This window comes from Alosa alosa, chromosome 19 (assembly GCF_017589495.1).
Source record: "Alosa alosa isolate M-15738 ecotype Scorff River chromosome 19, AALO_Geno_1.1, whole genome shotgun sequence".
Lineage (NCBI taxonomy): Eukaryota > Metazoa > Chordata > Actinopteri > Clupeiformes > Clupeidae > Alosa > Alosa alosa.
In genome coordinates this window covers 27158902-27182819 of record NC_063207.1, presented here as the reverse complement: position 1 = coordinate 27182819, position 23918 = coordinate 27158902, and the positions used below count along the sequence as shown (strand labels likewise).

The 23918-nt window shown below is 45.3% G+C and overlaps 2 protein-coding genes across 5 annotated transcripts in view; one reads left to right on the top strand and one right to left on the bottom strand.

Moving 5' to 3' along the window:
• The first annotated feature begins 528 nt into the window (after positions 1 to 528).
• LOC125283976 (galectin-8-like) lies at positions 529 to 8495 on the top strand. Of its 3 annotated transcripts, none has more exons than XM_048227594.1 (8): positions 529 to 558; positions 5484 to 5572; positions 5754 to 5964; positions 6114 to 6233; positions 6346 to 6372; positions 6454 to 6542; positions 6857 to 7022; positions 7302 to 8495. In XM_048227594.1, the coding sequence occupies exons 1-8, from the start codon at positions 553 to 555 to the stop codon at positions 7449 to 7451; spliced, it is 858 nt and encodes a 285-aa protein (XP_048083551.1). In that variant the 5' UTR covers positions 529 to 552; the 3' UTR covers positions 7452 to 8495. The 3 variants fall into 3 exon arrangements, with proteins under 3 accessions (XP_048083551.1, XP_048083550.1, XP_048083552.1); XM_048227593.1 differs by lacking the exon at positions 529 to 558 and adding an exon at positions 4810 to 5171; XM_048227595.1 differs by lacking the exon at positions 529 to 558 and adding an exon at positions 5114 to 5171 and having other exon boundaries at positions 5484 to 5588.
• Positions 8496 to 9216: 721 nt separating this feature from the next.
• The window catches only part of LOC125283975 (palmitoyltransferase ZDHHC14-like), a 59422-nt gene continuing 44720 nt past the window's right edge, over positions 9217 to 23918 (bottom strand). The window contains exons 5-10 of one of the 2 annotated variants that reach the window (XM_048227590.1): positions 23466 to 23603; positions 21203 to 21251; positions 18716 to 18818; positions 18473 to 18582; positions 16296 to 16398; positions 9217 to 10515 (exon numbers count right to left, since the gene is read on the bottom strand). In XM_048227590.1, the coding sequence (XP_048083547.1) occupies positions 10066 to 10515; positions 16296 to 16398; positions 18473 to 18582; positions 18716 to 18818; positions 21203 to 21251; positions 23466 to 23603 (953 nt within the window). In that variant the 3' untranslated portion in view covers positions 9217 to 10065. The remainder of the gene's footprint in view (positions 10516 to 16295; positions 16399 to 18472; positions 18583 to 18715; positions 18819 to 21202; positions 21252 to 23465; positions 23604 to 23918) is intronic. The other variant, XM_048227591.1, reaches the window with a different exon arrangement.

Here is a 23918-nt window from a genome sequence, read left to right as displayed (position 1 = left end):
TTACCTAGCTGCTTTGTGTGACACCTGATGTGTGTGCCAAATTTCAAGACTTTTCAATTATGTTAACCACCTCAAAATATTTGCCAACCAGGGTCAAGCTCTTGTAATCGCTCATTGAAGAGGGAACTATGATAAAAAGATTGTTTTCCTAAAAGCATGGTGTTGACAAAAGAATAAGCAGGAAATGCCACGTTAATCTTAAATAGCCTACTGAACGCTAGGTGGCAACGTTGTATTACATTTCACTAAATGCGGTGGAATTAGTGTGAGCTTCACAAGGAAGGAAGGTACAAATATTATGTAATTTATCATGGGAAATTATTGGAAATGTTATTTCTTGTTTATTCTAATTGCAAACCACACACATCCATTCGTAATCACACGTACACATTTAATACTGGAAGACTGTCATTTCGTTTATTTGATGTTGCGGGGACAGACTTCAGAGGAAAGATTCTAGAACAGAGCTTCAGAGAGACACGTTTTGAGTTCGTGGCCAAGTACCTAAAATATCGGTTTCCATGTGTATGTGCTGGATGGTGTGCTTCCTTTATGAAAGTAAGTGTTTTATACAGTTAACGTTACAGACATAATGAGTCATGTTGTAGTGGTCCACATAAATGTGCCCCTTCTATTATTAGAATGCTAAGCGGAGATTTTAACATCATTCATTTCTTGTGTGGCTAGAAGCTAGCTAGCTAGGTCATAGGGAGGAGGTGTTGCTGTAACGTCATGAGATTTATGTTGCTTAGCGTAATGCCATGGTCATTTGATATGAGATGCTTGTACTCGTAACTTCGTCACTCGTAACTTTAGGACTCCTATTTTTTTTACTAAGAGTAATTCAGGAAGCATTTTAGCGAGGACTCCTAATAAGACCGATTCACAAACAATGTTTTGTGGTGGCATTTCACGTCGCGATGTTTTGAAATGCGTCTAACAATCACGAGGGAACAATTTTGCATTGTAGGCATAACTAAGGGATGCAGTAACACCACCAACAACAACCAAAACTAGCCTACTGTTTACATGTACATTAAATGTAACGTTTCATTGTGAATCAAATTAAAAGATTCTCCTCTTTGCAAACGTTGGCATAGGCATATGGTGACATTAATTTATTAATGTTGCTGCGTGAATCACGGTAAGCGTGAATGAAGTGGCCACTTCTTAATGGGACTCACTGTATGGAAGTAGGCTAAGTAAAATAGTGATGTTTAAAATAAGATGAAGTTAGGATATGCCCGCTTGACAACGGAAGAGATAACTGGCCTTTGGCCATAGCAACCATCCATTTAGAACGACTGGCCTTCATAGCAACCAAGGATCTTAGCTGTGTTGTAATGTGAGGCACAGTATAGAAAGGTGATGAAATATACAGAGACAGGTCAAAAAATATAGTGCAATGTAGACAGTAGTATACAGTTGATTTACAGATGGTGGTTTAGAGTAATATGAATTAAATATAAATATGTGCAGTGTATTAGCAGTTATCTCATACAATAAGTAGAATAATGTATGTAGATGTAGCAATAACATTATAATAGTATAAATAATAATATAGATATATGCAGTGTATTAACAGAATATAATAAAACAGATATGTACATAACATACAGCTATGTGCAGTGTGGAAACAGTGTCATTGTAGTGCAGAAACATTATAAGAGTAGTAAGAATAAGTCTATGTGCAGGATGAATAGTATAAAGATCGAAAATATATGAATAGTATAAAGATCGATAGAATAACTATGTATAAATGTAATTACAGTAGGCTTTAATGTCACGCAAAAAGTACAACCAAAGCTGAGCTTGATCAACTAGAACGTCTAAAGAACCAGAACTTGAGTGTAGTTTTTTGCTGGGTCCCAGGCCATGTTGGTCTGAGGGGAAATGAGAAAGCGGACAGTGCTGCTAAGCAAGCCCTCAATGAAGAAGTCACAGAATCTCAAATCCCTGCCCCAGACCTTAAACCTATACTGAACTCTTACATCTCAGATAAGTGGCAATCTGAATGGGATTAATGTACCAACAACAAGCAAGGAATGTGAATTTTGGCACATTTTCATGATCCACTGGGTCGTTATGGGCCACACAAAATACGGTGTTGCTAAAATTACTCCTTTTGTGGCTATTAGAGACATGCGTTCATGAGTATCCAGCTACATTCAATGAGTTAAGTAAAATACATTCACACACAAAAAAAACCCATCACTAATGTTGTGGACATTCCTTTATTCTGAGATACATCAATAGGCTCTCAAAACAATCCCAAACAGACATAAGGTCTTTATAGAGCAAATCCATATAGATTATTTGTCAAATGAACCAGTAAAACAGAATTAGGGGATGGAATATATAACATTCACACTCATAGCTCATATTTCTAAAATAAATCAGTCAAAAAATATCCTGACAAACAAGCAGCATTTTAATGCCTTAGTCATATTTTCATTTTAATGCCTTAGTCATATTTTCTCTAGGTTACCTGATAGCCCAGTTTGAGAGGTGCAAGACGCGTGACATTATTTATTTTTGCAGCCAATCACTGCTGTTGTTTTATTTTATTGATTTGATTTTAGTCATAGAAGCAGGCCACAGGTAAAAATTTCAACGAACCGCATTCACCCCGCCAAGGCAATAGTTGAATAGAGCTTTTGAGGTATTGCCACTGCTCCAACACTGAAAGGCACTGTTAGAATGCTTGGATCAAGCCAGGTTCAGCATAGCGTATGTCACTGTCTGCTCACGTTGGTGACCGGACCAGGGCAAGCACACTTTCGCAGTTCCCGCCGGAAATGCAGTGTTATTAAAAGTATATAATATAAAAAACACAACTAAGCAAAAAGGACAGTAGAAGATAAAGAATATACTAAAATACAAATTATACTAACTAACACTTAATCTAAATCAATTCTAAAAACAGTATCCACACAGTGGTGATTAATCAATCAAGAGGCGCTTGCAATGACTGCGGCAGGGACTGAGTCTGTGATTCTCTGTGCATAGTAAGGTAAGGTAAGGTGCTCTGTGTGAGTGAGTGTCACGGTAATAGTGCAAATGAGTAAGTCCAACAGTGCAAGAATAAAGTCTATATGTCTATATAACAATTTTAAGAATAGGTATAAGTGTGGCCACAGTTCGGCTGTGGCATGGAGGGAGGGGTTATGCATATGTGCTAATGTGCTAATATAGCATGCAAACAGTGAGGCAGAAAGACAGTGGTAAAAAGTGGCTAGTGGACAGATAGTATCCAAACATGGAGGGGGTGAAGAAGCAGACAAACTATGGGGAGAAGTCTATCTCTCCTCTTCCCTAAAGTTAAGCATTAAACAGTTCAATGGCCCTGGGGACAAATGACTTCCTCAGTCTGTCTGTTGTGCAAGGCAGTGAGCGAAGTCTCCAGCTGATCAGGCTCTTCTGCTTTACAATAGTGCTGTGGAGTGGATGACACTCATTGTCCAAGATGTTGATCAGTTTGTTCAGGGTCCTTGACCTTTTGTCAGATATTGAAGTGATGCACTCTAGTTCAGCTCCCACTACAGAGCCAGCTTTCCTTACCAGCCTGTCAAGTCGCCCCGCATCCTTCTTTGTGCTTCCTCCCCAGCATACCACTGCATAGAAGATTTACACGATGAAACTAATAACGCCCATCAGTTCAACCTTAACAACCGAGAAGTTGTAAGACCCTATGATCCCCAGGGACCAAATAATCCTTGGCCAAAGAAACGGTTGCACTCTAAACTCCATCTTACTATTTCCATAACTGTATATTTGGTGCCACCTATTGTTCATGTAACTTCACACACAGGATGATGAAAATTATACTGTTTTGCACAGCCACAGATCAAACAACCCCACTAATGAAAAAATGTAAATGTAAATCAGGTTTCTAGAACAAGAGTATACTTATATAAGGAATTTGGTCTCTGCATTTATCCCATCTGTGAATTAGTGAACACACAGAACACACAGTGAGGTGAAGCACACACTAACCCAGAGCAGTGAGCTGCGTTGCTACAGGGCACTTCAGCCGTTCCCACTGGTCAGGGATTGAACCAGCAACCCTCCGGTTCCAGGCCCGAAGCCCCAGTAGGCCACGACTGCCTTGCCTACTTAGGTATACCGCGAAATAGCCAACGTTTGGCAAACACTGTAGGATAGCCAACTGTAGTTCCACGTGAGTAATCAGGGCAGCGCGGCATCTCCCCGTAACACCCCCCCCCCATTATTATTTTTGTCAAAAAATAGTCATCATTGAAGGCCTAACCACTGAACGCACGGTGCGCCACTGGTATAGACTAATAGTATGAACTGTGTTTATGTTCAACAGACTACGTTTATTTATGGTATAAGGGCTGGATTATAGAATCAAGCACTTTTGTGCACAAAATGGTTTTAATAGCTTACAGAGAGGGTGAATGGTGATTTTGTTTGGTGTTAAACGGCCGGGCCACCTTCACCTGAGAGTAGCCTACTCTGCTGAACCCTAAAAAGCATTTATAACATACATATACAGCTGCAACTAATGCTGCTCACATGCATACAGTGTTCAGCATCAGACAGACACGCATACACCTGATATTTTGTTAACCTGCTCACACAGACTAATAGTAAGGTGAGAGATGGGGGCCAGGGTCTTTAAGGGTAAACTCAGTCGGGTTTTAGAGGGCCTGCTCTCTGTGACTTATTGGCCCAGTGTGCCTGTACAATCCAGGCTTGGGTATTCTGTGTATAATGTGTGGAAATGCAGGCCCACATCGTTGTGACAAATTCATTTTCATAATCACATTCTTTATTTCACTTTTTGACAGGTCATACAACAAGCTATGATAGTCCGAAATTCTAAATAATAAAAGGCTTCAGCAAACATCAAAGATAGGTCCACCACAGCAACAGTTAGCTGACTTTCTGATGCAACTATTCTTCTTTCTATTTTGTCTTTAATTGGTTAATTCTGTCATGAATCACGTGGATACTGGATATGGTGGGCGTACACTCTCGCCATCCTTACTGTAGGCTGAATAGCGAAGCAGGTTTATGGATGTAAAAGCAAACCGGTCGACATAGCCTATGTGATCCTATGAATCTGTTGCGAATACCGTAGTAGGCTGATTCAGTCGGACGCTCCAATGTCTGTAGTAAATGCGAAGCAAACGATCGTAAATCCGGTAAGTGTATTTTTTAGCAGCCCATCCGGCATCACATGAGTTAACGTTAGCCCTACTTGTATTTAGCTCACATATAATATAACGCCTAATAACCCCTTTCAATAGTCTTTTCCTATCCGTTGGCATGCGTGACTTAAGGAAGGCTGTACCGGTTAACAAATCTCTTCATAAAGCTGAATAGGACCTAACTGCTACTGTAGTATAGACTATACTGTACCTCGAACATAACGTGATGATAGTAGCCTACTAAATGTTATAAGGCTACAACTGAACTGCCCAGTGATTAACATTAAAGGCTGCTTTATCTTACAGACAATTCCATTTAGTGGAAATATAGTTGATGGACTACATCCAGGGGATATTGTACTCATCCAGGGTACGGTCCTAAGGGATGCAGACAGGTGCGTGCAAACTGTGGTAGGCTACCAACTTCACAGACCTACAATTTTACATTATTCTGACTGCTCGTCAGTTTTCTGCAAACTCATGCAATGCTATTTGTGCAGTGTTATGTATATGAAGCTACACATCAGTGTACAGTGGATAATTGCAAACTGAGATGTGCTCCCTTTCTGTCCCCAGGTTCCATTTGGACCTGGCCTGTGGTAGCAGTACCAAACCACGCTCAGACATCGCCTTCCATTTAAATCCGCGTTTCATGCCCCAGCCAAGTATTGTATGCAATTCTTTAGTACAAGAATGCTGGGGCCGTGAGGAGAAACTAGATCAGATGCCCTTTAAACAGGGCTCCATGTTTGAAACCATCATACTAGTGCACGAGGACGTGTTTAAGGTAAATTGTTATTAATAACATGATCACAGACCCCTGGCTTACTTGTGCACTCTCAGCAAGCATAACAAACATAACAGATGCACAAACTCTTGGAAGGTATTTTGACACCTGCATTTATTTACCTGTGCTACTATATTCCCCTGTTATAGGTAGCAGTAAACGGTAAACACATCTTGGAGTACAGACACAGACTTCCAGTGGAGACAATCGACACTTTCTCAATATCAGGGCGGGTCTCTGTGCACACTATTGCCTTTACACCAAATTCAGTGAGTGCTTTTGAATTTAAGATCCTCCACATCATATCATAAATAGAAGGAAACTTGGAGTGGAACTTGATTTGCAACCATGACTAACTTGATTTGTTTTCTATCTCAATAGGCCATTTTCTCTGAATCAGGGGACCTGGTGAGTGACTCTATTCTAAAATTGTTGTCTTTCTGACAAAAAAACTAGATCCACGTGTTAAAATGAGATGTTCTTCTTTAGACTATACCCTACAGAGGCAGTATGCTGAGGGGATTGAGTCCTGGACAGCATATCACAGTTACTGGCCATGTCAGCTCATATCCACACAGGTGATACACAACCTAATACAAAATACAAAAACCTTCGCAGTATCATAGCGTTGAAGCCTAACCGTTGCTGCAGATACTTTATTGTGTGTTATACTCACTTTACTTAGTATACTGAAATGATTTGCTTTAGGTGCTATTGATGTCATGGTTACATTTGTCAGGCAGTTACTTGAATCAAAAACTCCAAAACATTATGCTGGCTGTTGGCTTCACATTTGCAGGGCTTGGATATTCAATTCAAAGCCTTTTCATTTAAATGGTTACGCAGTACACACTGTAAATTCTTTTCACTGTGTGTGTGTGTCTGTTGCCAGTTTTACAGTCAATCTAAGAAGTCGGAGCTCAGAGAACATTGCCCTGCACCTCAACGCCCGCATCAAGTCTGGTCTGTTCATCCGGAACTCTCTGCTGGCTCAGGGCTGGGGCCGTGAGGAGCTGGAGCTGGGTCCCTTTCCCTTCACTCCCGGACACTACTTTGAGGTGCGTCACGGTGCACACTGTAGGCTTCATGGAAGGCCTAGAAGTAGAAATCTGGATGACATTATTTGTGTTATACTGTACATAGTCACAGATACATCACACAATGATTTATTCCCCTATCAACTAATAACTTATAACATATACATTACACAATCTACAATCTTCACCTACCAGCTAACACTGGTGGGAGAATCTATCCTCTTGTATCAAACATTTGACCTGTAATTTTCACAAACAGAAACACATGCAGGTCCTCATTCTGGCATCTCTCACTCTCAGATGATCATTCTGTGCCAGTCCCACCAGTTTAAACTGGCAGTGAATGGGGACCACCTGCTGGTCTACAGACACCGCATGCAGGACCTGGGCAGCATCGACCAGCTGGAGGTCATGGGAGACCTGGAACTGCAGGAGGTGCGACTTTGGTGACGTGGTTGTCCTTACCTTCACACCTAAGGCCATACCAGGCAGGGACAACGTGCCACTAGGCTTCAGAGGACCATTAATAGTCACCAGAGACTGCAGCAATATAGTGGATCTGGGAAGTCAGTTCAATGTGCAATGTGACAACACACTAAAGTAGCTGATCACAAGTGTAGTGTAGTGATCCAGCAAGGGTTCATTTTAGTTTGTTTCAGGGTGAAATACCAGAGTACTCCTCTTCTGTCCTCTGTATTTCATGTGAATTATGTAGCGTCTGACTGTTTTGATTGACGGTTTTGATGTGAGCCACTACTCACACGGTGAAGATGCCTCCATCTTCTCCCTTCCCAGGCTCCAGGTTATGGTTGTCTCATATATGGTCATTTAGATCATATATGTAAATAAAGAGGCGCTACATTTATTTAAACAGAAAATATAACCTCCGAGAACCTTTGGAGAAAACATGTTTTATAGCTGTACATCTTTTTCTCAGGACAAATGAGTTTGTCACATATCCTCCAATCTCATATACTATGGGAAACAGGTCCATCAATCTTATTTGTTTTTCAAACATGGTGGTGCTCTTTCAGACGAAAACATTTTTGTGAAGCCAAGCACAGCTGACATATTAAAATAACCGCTCTATAATACAATACAATTCTGAAAAAAAGTTGGAACAAGCAAGATAAATAGCTAAAAAAGCAACTGCAATTAATGCCGCACTTTGGCCAGTATATTCTGACTGATGTCCTGCTTTTCTGCATGACTACATAAAGCTGAACCTAGTTACACATATACCTATTGTTGGATGAGAATCAGCACCCAGGAACCTTGAAATACCTCTGAACAAATTCTTTGTTTACAACTTGCCAGCAACATGCAGCTGACACAAAGCCTTCTATTTGAAGTAGACCAAGTAGGATTCTCTATTAAAGGTGCAACACCCTCAAAAGGAACAGGGAGGCATGTGAACATGTTTTCAGTTGTACCCATCAGTGCAACAAGTCTTGTTTGTGCAACTTACAATAAACATACTTATGCAGAATATCAGCACGTTGTGAACCCAATATTTGTTTTGTATTCATGGTTGTTCTTTTTTTATTTGTATATTCCATCATCCATGACTTGGGACTGTGGACTACACTTGATATTACCTGCATATTACCCCATTGCTAGCATAGGCATATATATGGCTTGAATTCAGTTACATAGATGTAATAATTCAACCCTCCAAAATCAGCTTCCCTTCTCTGAACACTAGATGGCAGCAAACCTTTTCAAATGGCTGACTTCAAATAAAGGCTCAATTGTCCACGTCAGGCATCAGATCTTTACATAATGTTTTAAAGAAAAGGCATCAAAGGTGTGTATGCTTTTAGTTGTTGGAAATATGGCTTAACATGGCAAACATTATAACTCAAAGAGAAAAAACATCTCTGCAAGGTCTCATAGGTCTTTCTTTGTACCCCAATGCAGATCTGATAGGAACTTACTCTTATGTCACACATGGAGTCTGGGAAGAGCCTACGGCCAGACTGAACCATCCTAACAGAACAACAGCAAAAAGAGAGAGAGAGACAGACAGAGACAGACAGGCAGAGAGAAAGAGACAGACAGACAGACAGAGAGAGAGAGGTCCAGTGCCACAGACTGCTGCTGGCCCTCATCACAAGACTGGTCTTCACTGTGACAACACGCGGTGCTCAGCTGCTCCACCTGAGGGTCTGTGTGGGCCGCCGGAGCCCCAGGACCACCACAGGAGACGGCCATGAAAACTCAGGGCTTTTATTCGTATCCACAGGAAATATAACAACATGAGAAAAAACAAACAATACTATCTTGTTTGAAAACATTTAAAAAATTATATAATAATCGAGTGATATGTGACATGATGACGGTAACTCGTGTCGCTGACTGCATTGTGGACAAGAATCTCTGATTAGAAAGGCAAAAGTAAGAGTGTATTGGGTCTGAGCCGTGAGCTGGACTGTGTCCGATTTACAAAAGGGCACCAGACTCACCGGCGCGCCGTCAAGAGAAAGAAACATAATAACAATGAGAACGACAAAGCAGCTTTTTTCTCCTTCTCCGTTCCGTGTCTTTAACATGTCGGACATGTTTCAGGAGGGATGACTACTACTCCTCTTCCTGAATGGCACCACAGTGGTTGCAGCCCTCGCTCCTGCAGCCTCTGCTCTGCCTCTAAGGAGCACTAGACTGGGGGCGTCCAGGGTTGGGGGGCAGTGGATTAGCAGGCCATGATGAGATCTGTGGACCTCTAAGACATCTCAACACCAGCAGAAGAGTTGAGTGTGTGTGTGTGTGTGTGTGTGTGTGCGTTGGCAAGACGCAGGCTGGATGGGGCTCAGATAAGTTCAGAGTCACCAAGTGTGTGTGTGTGTGTGTGTGTGTGTGTAAGTGGGAAAGGCATATATTTGTGAGTTATGGAGGGGTAGTAGGCGTTTGCATGTTGAGGCGAGAGGAAGTAAGATTTTGCCCTTTCCCTGTTCTTGGTATGGCTGTGGTGGGCGTGGGCTGTTGAAAGCCATGTCCGAGAAAGGGGGTAGTTCATCTGTTGGGTGGACAGCAGCCTCCTGGTGGGGAGTGGGGGTGCAGTGGGTCAGACGGAGCTGAGCTTGACCAGGCCCCTGACCGAGTCCTCATGCAGCGAGTCCTGGCTGGCCGGGTGGTAGAAGGGCACGGTGTGGCTGTGGGCCAGGGGGCTCCCGCACGGCAGCATGCCCGGCGGCGAGGGCACCTCCTCGGGCGTGAGGAAGTGGTGGTGCGGGTGCGGCATGTGCGGCGCGTGTGGATGGAGGTGCGGGCCCGGCGGCTCGGGGGGGTGCGACGGGTGCGGGGGGATGAGCTCGCCGTCGCAGCTCAGGCTGGGGGTGGACGTGGGCGGCGTGGGCTGGCCCAGCAGCAGCGAGGGGCACGGCCCCGCCAGCAAGGTGCGGCCCGGCAGCGCCGGATCCTCGGCCACCAGCGGCACCTCGGCGCTCTGGAGCAGCGGCGTGGCAGCGGCCTGCAAAACGAATTTGGTGCTCTGAATGCACTGGTCTTGGACACACTGAGACAGAGACACAGAGCAAGAAGAGAGACAGAGACAGAAGGAGACAAGAGATTGTGTGGGCACACACGCACGCAGACAATGGAGGTGGGGCACAGCAAGGGCAGAGACGGGGGAGTCACAGAGCAGAGGAGGGTGGAGAGGGATGGGTATGAGGAGCAGGGTGGATGAGGAGAACAGAGGGATGGGTATGAGGAGCAGGGTGGATGAGGAGAACAGAGGGATGGGTATAAGGAACAGGGTGGATGAGGAGAACAGAGGGATGGGTATGAGGAGCAGGGTGGATGAGGAGAGAGCAGAGGGATGGGTATGAGGAGCAGGGTGGATGAGGAGAACAGAGGGATGGGTATGAGGAGCAGGGTGGATGAGGAGAGAGCAGAGGTGAGACATTAGTAACAGTGTTCCAGTGCCAATCAGCCACATTGGTCAATGCGACCCAAAAGCAGAATCGAGTGTGCGAGTTCAGCTGACATGCAGGCCCATTAGAGAAGTGTATCATCGATCACGCTCCAGGTCTTGCTAAACTCGATTTCTAGATGCCATTTGAGGGCGGTTTTAGGACTAAAGGCCAGAGGAAAACATCACTAAAGCACTTTGCTTGCCAATAACATGGATGCAAAAGGGCAGAGTCATCACAAACACAGAAGAGGGCTACACGGCAACAATCTCATTCTGAGATGAAGAAAGGTTAAAGGCTTTTGCCTGGACAGCATTGAGATAGTGTTAGACAGTGTAAAGACAGCATTGAGATAGTGTTAGCCAGTGTAAAGACAGCACTGAGATAGTGTTAGACAGTGTAAAGTTGTGTAACACACTGGAAAGCCATCAGAAAACACAAACACAAGTCATCCAGTTCAATTCTGGGTGTTGCCATGGAGGCCAGATAAAAACAATCAAGTTAGCCAGTTTTTTAAGTTTTTCAAGTTAGCTCTAGTAATCAAGTTTTTAATGATAATTCTTGCAAAAGACAGCAATTAAATAAGCAAATAACACAAGATGTTTGCAAACAGGATGGCACAAAGGAATATCACACAAATACAGAATATGTAGGTCCATCACTTGATATCGAAACATGTCATGACTCATGAGTCTATAGAATGTATACGTTCTGATGTGGTTGATGTGTTCCATAGCAGAAGAAAGGTGCAGGGTCATCTCTCAACTCCTGAAGCAAAGGCCCGGATGAGGACTAAACCTCAAGCACCCCTGTGTGGTCTGAGAGCAAACGTCAGCTCCGACAAGAAGCAGCAATCAAAGATGCCACCTTTTCACCTTTTTTTTTCCCGCAAGTTCATCCTAAGCACAGAAAGTACACAGGAAGGAAGTAGATTGACAAAAATGACACAGAGCTGTTTTGTTATATTGAGCAATGACCTTACATGGGAAAAATGTCTGCATAAAATATCTTCATAAAACTGCAGAGGATTTGACCGCAATAGGTTATCACCTTTTGGATAAAAGCCTGGAAACTACAAAGGAGTTTTTCAAGATGACATTCACTTTTTATTGCTCCAAATGAATGTAGTCCCTGGAGTTGAGGCTGCCCAATGAATCGTCTGAGTCCGACAGCACTGGCCACTGGTTGAGCAGTTGGTCAGTTTATTCATTTGCGAGGCTCATAACACCGCTGGTGTTCCCCCCCACATGCAGGTGGTAAAGCTGGGCTCCAGGAGAATGATGCTGCTCTAGTCCCAGCTCTCTCTCTCTCTCTGAGCCCACTCTGGAGCTGTTAAGTGCAGCGCCGGCTTTAAACATGTCAACAGCTTTTTGAACAGAGTCCTACCAGAGGAGGCCCGCCTGTCTGGCCACATGCCCGTGTTCTTAGAGTGCTAGTGCACACAAGATCATTCACCAGCCATGCCCCAGTACGGTTTCAGTGAACCATTTCAATGCAACTTCAAAGCAAGCTTTCTGTTGAATATGTAACTTGTTTTGAATGTTTTTACTATTCACTGCTTACAGACAAAAAGGCTTCAAAGCAAAACACTTCAACTTGTTTTATGTGATTTCATCACTTGCTTGGTTTAGTGGGACTGATTTTGAGGTCTGTGGTTACACAGCTAAACTGTGTGAATGACTGGCTAACCAACAGTGAAGAGCAGACAATATGTCTACTTAGATAAACTAGATTTGTCTGTGTTCAGCCACTGAACACGGACAAACAAGATCTTTGGATGTTTACAATCAACAACTTCCTGGAATTGATTTTGAGATACCACTTTGCTGACAGACTCAGGCAGTCTGCAGGGTTTAACTGCCACGGTAAACAAGATGAATACTATCTTGATGTCCAAATTGAATTGACAAAGTGCACATCTTAGTTTGATTTGTGTCACTGGGGTGAAATTAGTTAATGATTAAATATAGAGGAAAGTACATTGCCAGAATTAAATGGCTGGGTGTCCACCATCATTCCATTTGTCATGTCATACACAAGATGAAATTAAGAGACACAAATTCTTTATAACAACAACACAATATAACAGCAAGAGTAGAGACAACTCTATTGGTATTATAACAGAAAAGTCAGTGAAAAAAAAGTTAGATTTAGTCTTTCAAATGTGGCGTTGAGGGAGTGACAAAATTCTCTATCAACATAACTAGGCCAACCGGCTTTCCTTCCAAAATCCTGCCTTAGCTTGACAGGAACACCAGGGAGAAGCACAGTATATTGCCCAAAGGAGCTGCCATCGCTACCCCAACTTGAACATCAGTCTTCTGAAGACATGGTGCAGACTTTTACCACATCCTGCTCTACGAGACAAGCCATACCAACATTCATTTTTAATGACAGGGGTTCCTATGGAGTTGAACCCCTTGCAATATAAACAAAAATGATATAATATAAACAAAAGTGTCCAGAATACTGATTTCTGCAGCTTTTTGGCTTTAAAAGAGAAACAACAAAAACAAACAAACAGTGTTTTGCCGTGGTGAAAAGATTGTCTTGAATTTCCAGTCCAAAAGGCCACAAAGTGTCAGTGTCAGGAGTCTGAAATGCATTTGAACTTACAGCAGACAGAGGGTTAGAGCCTCAAATTAGAGCCTGGTTCATCTGGCCATCAAGTGTTAATCATGTGGTGGAGGCATGATTACGTCTAGAGGCAGAAGTGTCCTGAACAGCCAGAAGATAGATGATTAATGCTCTTAACTCTCAACATCCAGCAATACACTAAAAGCTGCCTCTTGGCAACTCAAATCCTAAGAGGCTCTAAAACATCAACCTCGACTGTACATAATTGTTTGCAATAATGAAAGAGCATATTTATAGTAAAAGTTCCAGGAGGCGCAGCAGAAACAAAAAGGTCCTCTGTGCACTGTAGGTATGGGAGTATGTCAATAATGTCCATGGGATGTATTGGACTCCGTATTCACTGGAAAGATCAGGGAGCTGAATGGGATCAGCGTCCTCCTCCACTATGACAAATGTCTCTTTCTGTGCACTGGTGGAGAGGGGACCATGGTGTTTCTCAAGGTTTTGTCACAGGCCGGACTCTGAACAGGATGACGCGTGAGGCGGAAGCTTAACAAAGGCCTACACATCATCAGCTCTGCAGGGGTCCTGAGCAAGGCGACACCGGCACTCGGCGCTTTCAGCCCCTCAATGGGCCTCTGTACCTCTCTCATTCATTCTATCGATCTACCCTGACAAACCATCCTCTCCCTCTCTCTAGATAGAGGATGCTCTGTTCTTCAAGGGTTCAGGCTTTCATGGAGTTGGCCTGACTGTAGAAATAAAAACTTCACAAAGGATTTGTCTCTTATCTTGTGTCTTCCTACCCAGGCGCTGTCCTGTGGTTTAGATGGACTAAAGGTTGGACGTTTATCAGCTGGAGATGACTCTAGGAGAAGCCCTGGCAGGAGAGGGACAAATATCCTTATTCAGATTCAATGCATCCTGTCTGTCTCTCTCTGCTGTTATCAGGCCTCCACATCTCTCCCTCTCCTTCTCTCTCTCTCCAACTCTGCTCATTTATCTCTCTCCAGCACTGCTGTGCCAGTCTTCCTCAGCGCACAGAGAGACAGCAGGTTGAGGTTGATATGCTAGGAGACAGGATGTGGCCAAACACACACACACACACACACACACACACACACACGGCTCAGTGAGGCTTTGGCATGACATTTGGAGAGGATGGCAGGCAGGATGCAAGGAGCTGCATGGCCGTCCCTCCTCGGCGCGCATCTCCCAGCAGCCCCCCTGCTGATGACCTACTTCCTGTCTCCAGCACCACCCACATGTCTCCTCTCAACACCGAGACAGGAGACAGAGGCAGCACGCTTCCTCTCATCCACATGCTGAACACGTGGAGGACTGAGAATGCACAAGAACCAGAGGAAATAAACAGAAAGAGAAAACAGACAGATACAGAGATGGATAAAACAGAGAGCCTGGAAGAGAGAAAGAATAAGGGAGAGTGTGTAGTGTGTGTGTGTGTGTACAGTATGTGTGTGTGTGTGTGTGATAGTGTGTGTGTGTGTGTGTGTGTGTGTGTGTGTGTGTGAGTGATAGTGTGACAGAGATATAGAGAGAGATGTGAGCTGAAGTGGATCACTGTTTATTGGCACGCTTCAGCTGAGGGGGAAGAGGTATTTATTTTCCAGTGATGGAAGTCATAGGGAGGAGAGTGTACTGAGATGATGCTGAGCTTGAATCTCGCAGGGGAGGAAGAGAAGGACTGAGAGGCAAAAAGAAAGACAACCATTGTGAAAGAGAAAAGGAGCAAAATAAGCTCAAGGACTAAGGGAACTAGACAGTAAAGCAGAGGCCAGAGAGAGAGAGAGAGAGAGAGAGAGAGAGAAAGAGAGAGAGAGAGAGAAGAGAGAGAGACAGAGAGAGAGAGAGAGCGAAAGAGAGAGAGAGAGCGAGAGCCTGTTGTAGCCCTGCGTTTCACGTCCAGGGAGAGCAGCCAAGTCCAGACTCAATGTGGACACTGGCCAAAAACAATTATGGACGTTCATCATCACAATGGTCAAGAAATCCCAATATCAGTGACAAATTTCTTCAATACAATTTGTCTAGGGATAAACACTGCTGTCCATCATGAGAGACCTTGCTGTGCGGAGCAGTGGGAGAGGACAGACCTGTGTTTGTCTGGGGGCCTCACGGAGGGGTGGCTGTGCAACAGCTGGCAAATCAAAGCAAGAGATGCTGGGCTGGACCGCCGTCCAACCTTCCAAAAGTTCAGAGGATGTTCAGAGGGCTCTGTGTGTGTGTGTGTGTGTGTGTGTGTGTGTGTGTGTGTGTGTGTGTGTGTGTGTGTGTGTGAGTGTGCACGCACATGTTTCTGAGAGTGAGATGGGGTAATACGGATAAAGGGGAACTCGATGAAGCAGCCAGTTGAGGGTGGAGGTCACCTCTCCACACATCTCCACTCAGCTGGCTGAAGTGTCCTCGTTACCCTTGCAAACATGTTTTTTGGCTCTCCTTCTCTTCTCTAACATACGCTCTTTGGCTGTCTGTGTCATTTGCTGAGCCGTTATGTGACTACTGGCAAATTAGGATCACATGCTTACTGCAGTGGGCAAACTCCTCTGATGACGCAGACTCATCTGATGACGCAGAGAGATGTTGCTCCCTCTAGCAGGTAGCCCCAGCGCCCCAAAACAACATACAGTACAGCGCTGTATATGTGCCCACAGGCATTCCAAACCCTGGCCTTGCAGTTGCTATTGGAACACACCAACCTATTGGTCACAGAGATGCTATGTTTGGTATTAGCAGACCTGCGCATGCACATACACTTACAAATATATATGAGCAAAGGGGCAAGACTCACCATGTGACTCTGTGACTGAGTGGAACCATACATGGTGATTCCATTGGTGGGGGGAGCAGGAAGTGGCGTGTTTGGCAGGATGTAGCCTCTCCTGTCGATGAGACTGAGTGGGGGAGAGGACACAGGTAGTGTTAGAATAGGCTGCCTGGACACAAGCAATCATCTAAGGGGACAGATTACGGCTTAATGTGATCCAGAGTCTGAGCTGACCTCAGTTCACTGGCCTGCCACTGCAGCCTACGGCATCTGACATTGCTGTTGGCATTTGTGAAATGAGACACGCTGTATCATCACACTCTAGACTCAGGCAGAAATACACACGTTAATGAATGAGTGAAACTCTGAGCGTGTTTGTGTGTGTGTGTGTGTGTGTGTGTGTGTGTGATGACAGACAGAACAGAAAAAAAAAAAACAAATAGTCAGGGTGCTGAGAGATTAGCCTTTCAACACGTTGTCAGTCCAGAAGAGTGCTGAGGGGCACAACTAAAGTGAATCTCCCTGCAGCCGGCGTTTAAGCCAGTCAACTTCGAACACTCCCAAAGCAACCTCACTGCAGGTGTTAAACAATCTCTAGTTTCCACACTGAAATACAATAGCATCTGGCTTGGTGGGATGAGTTATGAAGTGAAAATGCCCTCAGCTCAGACCAGCTCAAGGGGCTTTGGCCAACTTCATCCACCATTAATCATGCACCCACTAGCCATGACTTTTTGTACTGCTTTGTAATCATTAGCTCATTAATGAAGTTGTTCATTAATGAACAGAATTCCATGGGCATCCAGAACATTCTAAGGCCTGCCAGTGAGTCTATTGCTAGTGGGCCAGCCGTAGCATATCTGGCTCAGGGAGCTCAACAGGCCAGCACATGCCTCTCTCCTCTAATCTGTAAAGGCCGGTGTATGGTGTCACCAGCACGGAACGAGTGGGAGCCACTTTATGTGCTGTTTGTCAAACGTGTAAATCAGTAGCCTGGTGTGTTTGCACTGCGTGAGCTGCTTTCGCTGGAATGTTCTCTGCAGGTGGAGGTGCCGTGACCGACCAGCAACCAGAGAAACTGGGAAAAGATTATTCCTGGAATGGTTTACTTGTCTGAACCACATGTGTACATTCAGTTGGTGTGTATTTGTCAAGGGGAACCAAGTCTACTGAGTCTACTTTGAATTCTTAGAGTGACTCATATGTCATGGGTGTCAGTGTAGGTGTATACATCAACAAAGAACCAAAGGCTTATCTACAGCTGAACTATGGAAATGCTATCTGGGATACTGCAACTCAATTCAAGCATTCCACCCTTTGGAGACTCCACAGACAAGCCGGGCCCAGCTGTAGCATGCCTGTGGCCTTCATCTACTGACGCACAAATAAACACACACACACACACACAAACATGCACGCACGCACACAGAGTACAGCATGCGGCAAGGCAGGCAGATGGTCACCACCTGCCGATGGAAGACTTCCCCAGTCTTCTCATTAGCGGTGAGTAATGCTCCACTGGGAAGGAAAAGAAGGGAACGAGAGAGAGAGAGAGAGAGAGAGAAAGAGAGAGAGAGAGAGAGAGAGAGAGAGAGAGAGAGAGAGAGAGAGAGAGAGAGAGAGAGAGAGAGAGAGAGAGAGAGAGAGAGAGAAGGGGCAGTCCTCCGCTCAGTCCCTATGTGCTGTCACTGTTCTGCCATGCAGACCTGCGAGTGGACTGAAGATGACCAGGTATAATGTGTGTGGGCATGTATAGGTGTGTGTGTGTGTGTGTGTGTGTGTGTGTGTGAGTGTGAAAGAGAGAGCGAAAGAGAGAGAGAGAGTGTGAGTGAGTGAATAAGAGAGAAGAATGTGTAAAAAAAGTTACAGAATGTGTGTATGTAAATGAAAGTGTATGCTAAACTAAGTGAAAGGTCACGTCACTCACTTTCTCAAGCTCTTGTCTTTCCTCCCTGTCTACGCTGGTAAATAACAGATAAGGAGCCAAAGTGATGGGACACAGTGCACAGAGTTCAGTTATCTCCTGCTCTGCTCGGCTGGGCCTGTGGTCGTGGCGGATAGCACGTAGCATGCTGCTCACACAACACCGTTTTCACATAACCATACACTCACTCTCACATACAGAAACACATGGGGTTTCAGGACAAACAGACAAACAGAGACAGACAGACAGACAGACAGACAGACAGACAGACAGTTACCTGGGAGGCAGGGGCCCACACAAGGCAGCACAGCAGTTGGTGAAGATGTTGCCGTGGCTGTAGGGGTTATAGTTGTCCTTCCCTCGTTTAGACGACCAGGAGCCTTTTATCTAGTGGAGCCAAAACCACATAAAACAGATTAAGAGCAAAGAGAAGAGACGCTTAGTCTTCACCATCCTGGGGAATATCAATCATGTGTACACATCTGTGTATGTGTCAAAGGGGGTGGGATGATATCCTTACATCTTCGTTGGTGGTCTGATTGGAGCCTATTAAGTAGGTGTGGAATCCGGAGAGGCCCACAATAGACCAGACGGAGAAGAAGCACACCACCACCTCCAGCACAGTGAGCAGCCAGTCAAGGAAGCACCTCTCAACTTTAAATTGTTAATCACATAGCAGTCTATATCTTCCTCATACAGTCACACACACACACACACACACACACCACACACACGCACACCAAAATTCAAAGATATTTGGACTAGATACACAACAACAACAGTAATATAGAAAGTCACTTGAAACTCATTCACACACATTCATACAACGTTACTCTTTGAGATTTCACATTAACCAATGATGACAATTCATGCATAATCACAGGAACACAACAGCACTTCTAGTAGTTGGGATTCCTGGGTGGGAGGAGGGAGGGTCCTGCTCTTTCAGCAGTAGCAGGCCTGGTCTCCGCCAAAAGGAAGAAGGATGGCAGCTAGAGCGGTTGCGCAACAGCACAGTGTTTGCTAATCCTCTGCCTGTGGGTCAAAGCCAAGCGCACACAAGCACACACACACACACACACACTCTCCGTTTCACACAATAATGAGCAAACACACAAATGCCACCGTGTTAGCATACATAAATCACACGCCCACAAGCATACAGTGATTAAAAATAAGCACAAAAAACACCTCTACACAAGCCAAGCACACAGAAGAACTGGCTTTCAGAAACAAGCCCAGCAGCCTGGCAGCACTGTTCAATGAAGAAAGTCACTACTTCTAGTAGCAACTACTCCACATTTGCTGGAGTTCAGTCTCGGTGTGCTCGGTGTGGTCATTAATGGACATTAAAGTGCAACACTGGAGTCCCAAGCGCACCGTGTTTATGGCCTTGATAAAGGCAGCTGTAAAAGCATAGCAAACAGCATCAATGGCCAGAGCGGTGTCTGCCTGCGTGGCTCCACGTCTGCATGCGTCACATTTACGGTGTGACGTGTCAAGAGCCTGCATTAAAAAGACACAAACACACATTTGCATGCACACATGCGTCTACGTGTACACCCCCATACACACACGCACACAAAGCGGAGAGGTGTGAGAGGGAATGGGACCTTATACTGTGTCCATCTTCACAGCCAGATTTCCATATCACTTCTGATGAGTCATCATTCTCTCGCTATTTTCCCCCAACTCAAGGACTTGCCTAAGAGAACATTAGGTCAGGGACTATTTGAGGGGACATAATCAGTGTTTGATATGTTAGCATGTGATAGGGCGTCATTAGCATAGGTAGGCAAAAGGATATTGGACTCTTCCACAAAATACCCCAGTCCACCCCCTACTCATGTTGTCTTAAATACAAAAACTCAAACTTCTAGTGAGAGTTAATCAGTTAATGCTACCATCTCGACATTTGAAATTCACCAAATCTGTATTTGTTTGTGTGAGTGTAGCAGTACAAACACATTACATCACAGGAGAGATAAGAGGCCCGTGCACCTGATCACTGCACTGGCTGCTATCCCCACTTATCTAACTTTACAGCTCTCAATAGAAGTCCTAGGTCTTGATGTAATGATGTTGGTTTATATGCTCTGTTACTGGCCTGCTCCTTGAGTGAGGCTTTCAAATGTTCATTACTGTCACTTTACTGGATGTAGGAAAAGGCAGAAAGCCTTGACCTCTTCATTTCAGAATACATGGCAGCGTACTTCCTTCCTTCTTTGTGACTCATGGCTGGGAGAATGTTGGAAGCCTGCAACAGCTCTGGCACGCGCTGATGAAAATGACAAATCCTGCCTTCAGCTGGAGCAGCGCACTCATAGCACACTGAAACAACTGGGAAGATGGAGAAGAGAGAGAGAGAGAGGGAACAAAGATGAAGAGAGAGGAAGAGAAAAGGAGAGAGAGGAAGAGAGAAGAGGAAGGGAGCCATGGAGTGATGAGAAGGGAAGAGAGAGCCAGGGCAGGAGATCAGAGGGAGAAGGAGGGAAGCAGAACATGAGAGAGAGAGACAGCGACAGGAAGTGTGCGTGCCACACAAGCCAACAGAGATCGACGCCATCTGGGACGGCACTCACGCAACCCTGCACTGACCAGCACGTGCACACGGAGCAGACAGAAAGCCAGGGGAGGGACGGGGCAGTCCCAGCACGCCAACTCTGTCTGTCTGCTACAGTGTGTGTGTGTGTGGTGTGGTGTGTGGTGTGTGTGTGTGTGTGTGTGTGTGTGTGTGTGTGTGTGTGTGTGTTTGCGTGTGTGTGTGTTTGCGTGCGCACAAGATGGTGGTGCTCTACCATACTCTGTCATTTCAAAAGGGCACATATGGACCGTGTCATTTACCTGTGACTGACACCAAGATGGGAGATGCTGATTCAGATGTTAGAAGTCCAGCCTCTCACATACATTTAAAGACATTGCACTCACAACACAAACTCATATGCACAAAACACACACGCCACAATCTTCTCATTAGAGTAGGGTCTCCTATTCCACCAAAGGATATCTCGCTGGGCTGTCTTTGAGTGCGCTGAGGAACCCAATGCTATGAGACCCTGCAGGAACAGTGATGACAAAACAGAAGAGCAGAGACAGCATGAGAAGCACAAGCACAGATAAGGCCACTCTTCACCAGCTCTGTGCAGGGCTCCCAACCTTTTCCATCTGCATTCAAATTTCATACCATTTCTATGACTTCACAACCTAAACAAGTACACACAATTGAATCCGTTACTCCATAGGTTAAGCCTAATTACTGAATATAAATGAAGCAACAATCTTTTCCAGTAGGCTGGATAATTATTGTGTGTCCAATTGAAGTGGAAACACAGCAGAAAGGAGCAAAGCAATAGCATACCCATGGGAAAGTACAAAAACATCATTCATTTCATTAGACCTACAAATGACAAAATCAAATTTCCTGTCTCATTGAATTTACTTTTTAAGGCCTGGAAAATGTGTTTTTAATCCCATGGCTTTTCCACGACTCCCATGCCCATGGAAACCCTGTCTGTGTCTCTCTGAAACTTCTAGTGGACTCTGCCTCCTGTAGCTGCTCCGGTGGACACCTGCTGATGGCCAGCCTGATGGGGCAGAGCTGGGACCGGGCAGCAAACCATCCTGCTCATGTATTCTGCTGACACCAAGTTTGGCACTCACAGACCTGCTGACACTTTTGTGTGTCTGTTTGTGTGTGTGTGTGTGTGTGTGTGTGTGTGTGTGTGTGTGTGTGTGTGTGTGTATTGTTTTCCAAATCTTAAACGTACCGACCCATGGCACAGTGCCTGGCTTGAATACTTTAAACCGTATGTGTGTGTGTGTGTGTGTGTGTGTGTGTGTGTGTGTGTTTCCAGTCCTGTAGAAATGTGTGTGCTGGTGTCTCAGGCCCAAGTGACACATCCTCTGGGTGATTTGTGCTGGTGTTGGAGGTTTACTCAGTAGCAGGCAGTCTGAGTGGTGGCTGCCTGCGGCACGGCGTGCTAAAAGCACCATTAAAATGACTTCACGACTCCCTCCCTCCCGAGAATATTATAGAGTTCACGAGATGCTGTTTTCACAAGAAAGGAGGAGATTAACTAAATGGCTCAAGCAAGAGCATGCTGTTAAAGGACTGCTAGAGATAGAGGCAGGACGAGGCCTCTGGAGTCAGGGGTTCGATGGCAGCGCTATAAATCTTGGTGTGTTTCATGAGTATGTTACGACCAGAGGGGGCAGCACGGGGTAATGAAAGTCACAAAACAGGCACACAAACTCTTGATGAGGGCTCGTTTGGCCATCCTCTTGCAAATAAACAAAATAAACACACTTGCTCTCTCTCTCTGTCTCTGTCTCTGTCTCTGAGGATGCGTGCACCACGCATGTGGGGATTAGTGTGCTGTGTTGGTGTGAGATATGCTTATTATCTTCTGCTGCCCTCCCAAGCTGAATCAGCAGTCCTATAGAAACTAATGAAGCAAAACACCTTAATTACCACCACAAACCTGAGGGATTGAGACGGGGCCAGTGTGTAAGTGTGTGTGTGTGTGTATACATGTGTGTGTACACGTGTGTGTGTGTGTGTGTGTGTGTGTGTGTGTGTGTGTGTAGGGGAATGCTGGTCCTTGGTGCTGTTCTATTGATCTTCCTGTCTGATCTTATTTATGATGACACAGACAGGCTTTCACAGACGTATTGTGTATAGCTCTGTCCATTCTAATTAGTGCAGGTCATGTAAATGCATCTGTAGCAGAAACCCTCGGAGCGGGCTTTGCCTGGTGCAGGCCAGCGCTGGACAGTGATGGATCTCTGTCTTTATGGGGTCTCCACCTCCTGGTCCGCTCTTAGTGTGAGGGGACTCGCGGGCCTGTGCTCTCCCACTGCCGTCCTGTCAGTCCTCTTCCTCTCCTTCATCGGACTCCCTTCTTTTCTCTTCTTTCCTTACTCAAGCTCTCTGCCTCCCTTCGTCACTCTCATGAGACACAGCAGATGAGAGTCTGCAGCCTGCTTAAGTTCTTAGTGCCTGTAAGCACTGCATTTGTGTGTGTGTGTGTGTGTGTGTGTGTGTCACACAACAGAAGGCCACCCAAGTGTGAATATGAAGTGAGTGTGGGTGGGCTACTCGCGAGGGATGACGTGGGCGTGCGTGGGTGTGCGCGCGCGCGCGCGTGTGTGTGTGTGTGTGTGTGTGTGTGTGTGTGTGTGTGTGTGTGTGTGTGTGTGTGCGTGCGTGCGTGCGTGCTTGCGTATGAGCTTTGGATACAGTGGGTCTTGGATGGTGTGTGTTTACTTACGGAGGATGACATGGGTGAGGACGAAGGCGAAGATGAAGATGGTGAGGAAGGAGAGGGAGAGGATAAACATGTAGAAGAAACGGTAGTTCCTCCTCCCCACGCAGTTGCCTACCCATGGACAGTGGTGGTCGAAGCGCTCTACACAGACAAAGAGAGAGAGAGAGAGAGAGAAAAGAGAAGGAGAAGATGAGAAAATGAAAAACTACTGTGAAAATGACACACTTCACATGAAATTCCCCTGTCTGAGTGCTGGCCTCATTAGCCTCCTTTCCACTGCGTTCAGAGGGGCAACCATTAGACTGGAGGGTGAGAGGGCCCCTCCTGATGCTGCCATTTCTCCCCTGAGGAACCAGTGGGAACTGCACTCAAGAGGCACCCCGCTAAAGTGCAATGGGGAACACGTGGGCGCCGGTTCAACGAGTCGCTTAAAAATAGCAGGGGTAACAATCAAGT

Bases quoted from the DNA above. Each gene is read 5' to 3' on its own strand.
- LOC125283976 (XM_048227593.1), top strand. From the start codon at position 5,133: ATGTCTGTAGTAAATGCGAAGCAAACGATCGTAAATCCG. The intron at 5,573-5,753 runs GTGCGTGCAAAC...TTCTGTCCCCAG, and splicing joins GTCCTAAGGGATGCAGACAG to GTTCCATTTGGACCTGGCCT. The intron at 6,543-6,856 runs GTGATACACAAC...GTCTGTTGCCAG, and splicing joins GTCAGCTCATATCCACACAG to TTTTACAGTCAATCTAAGAA.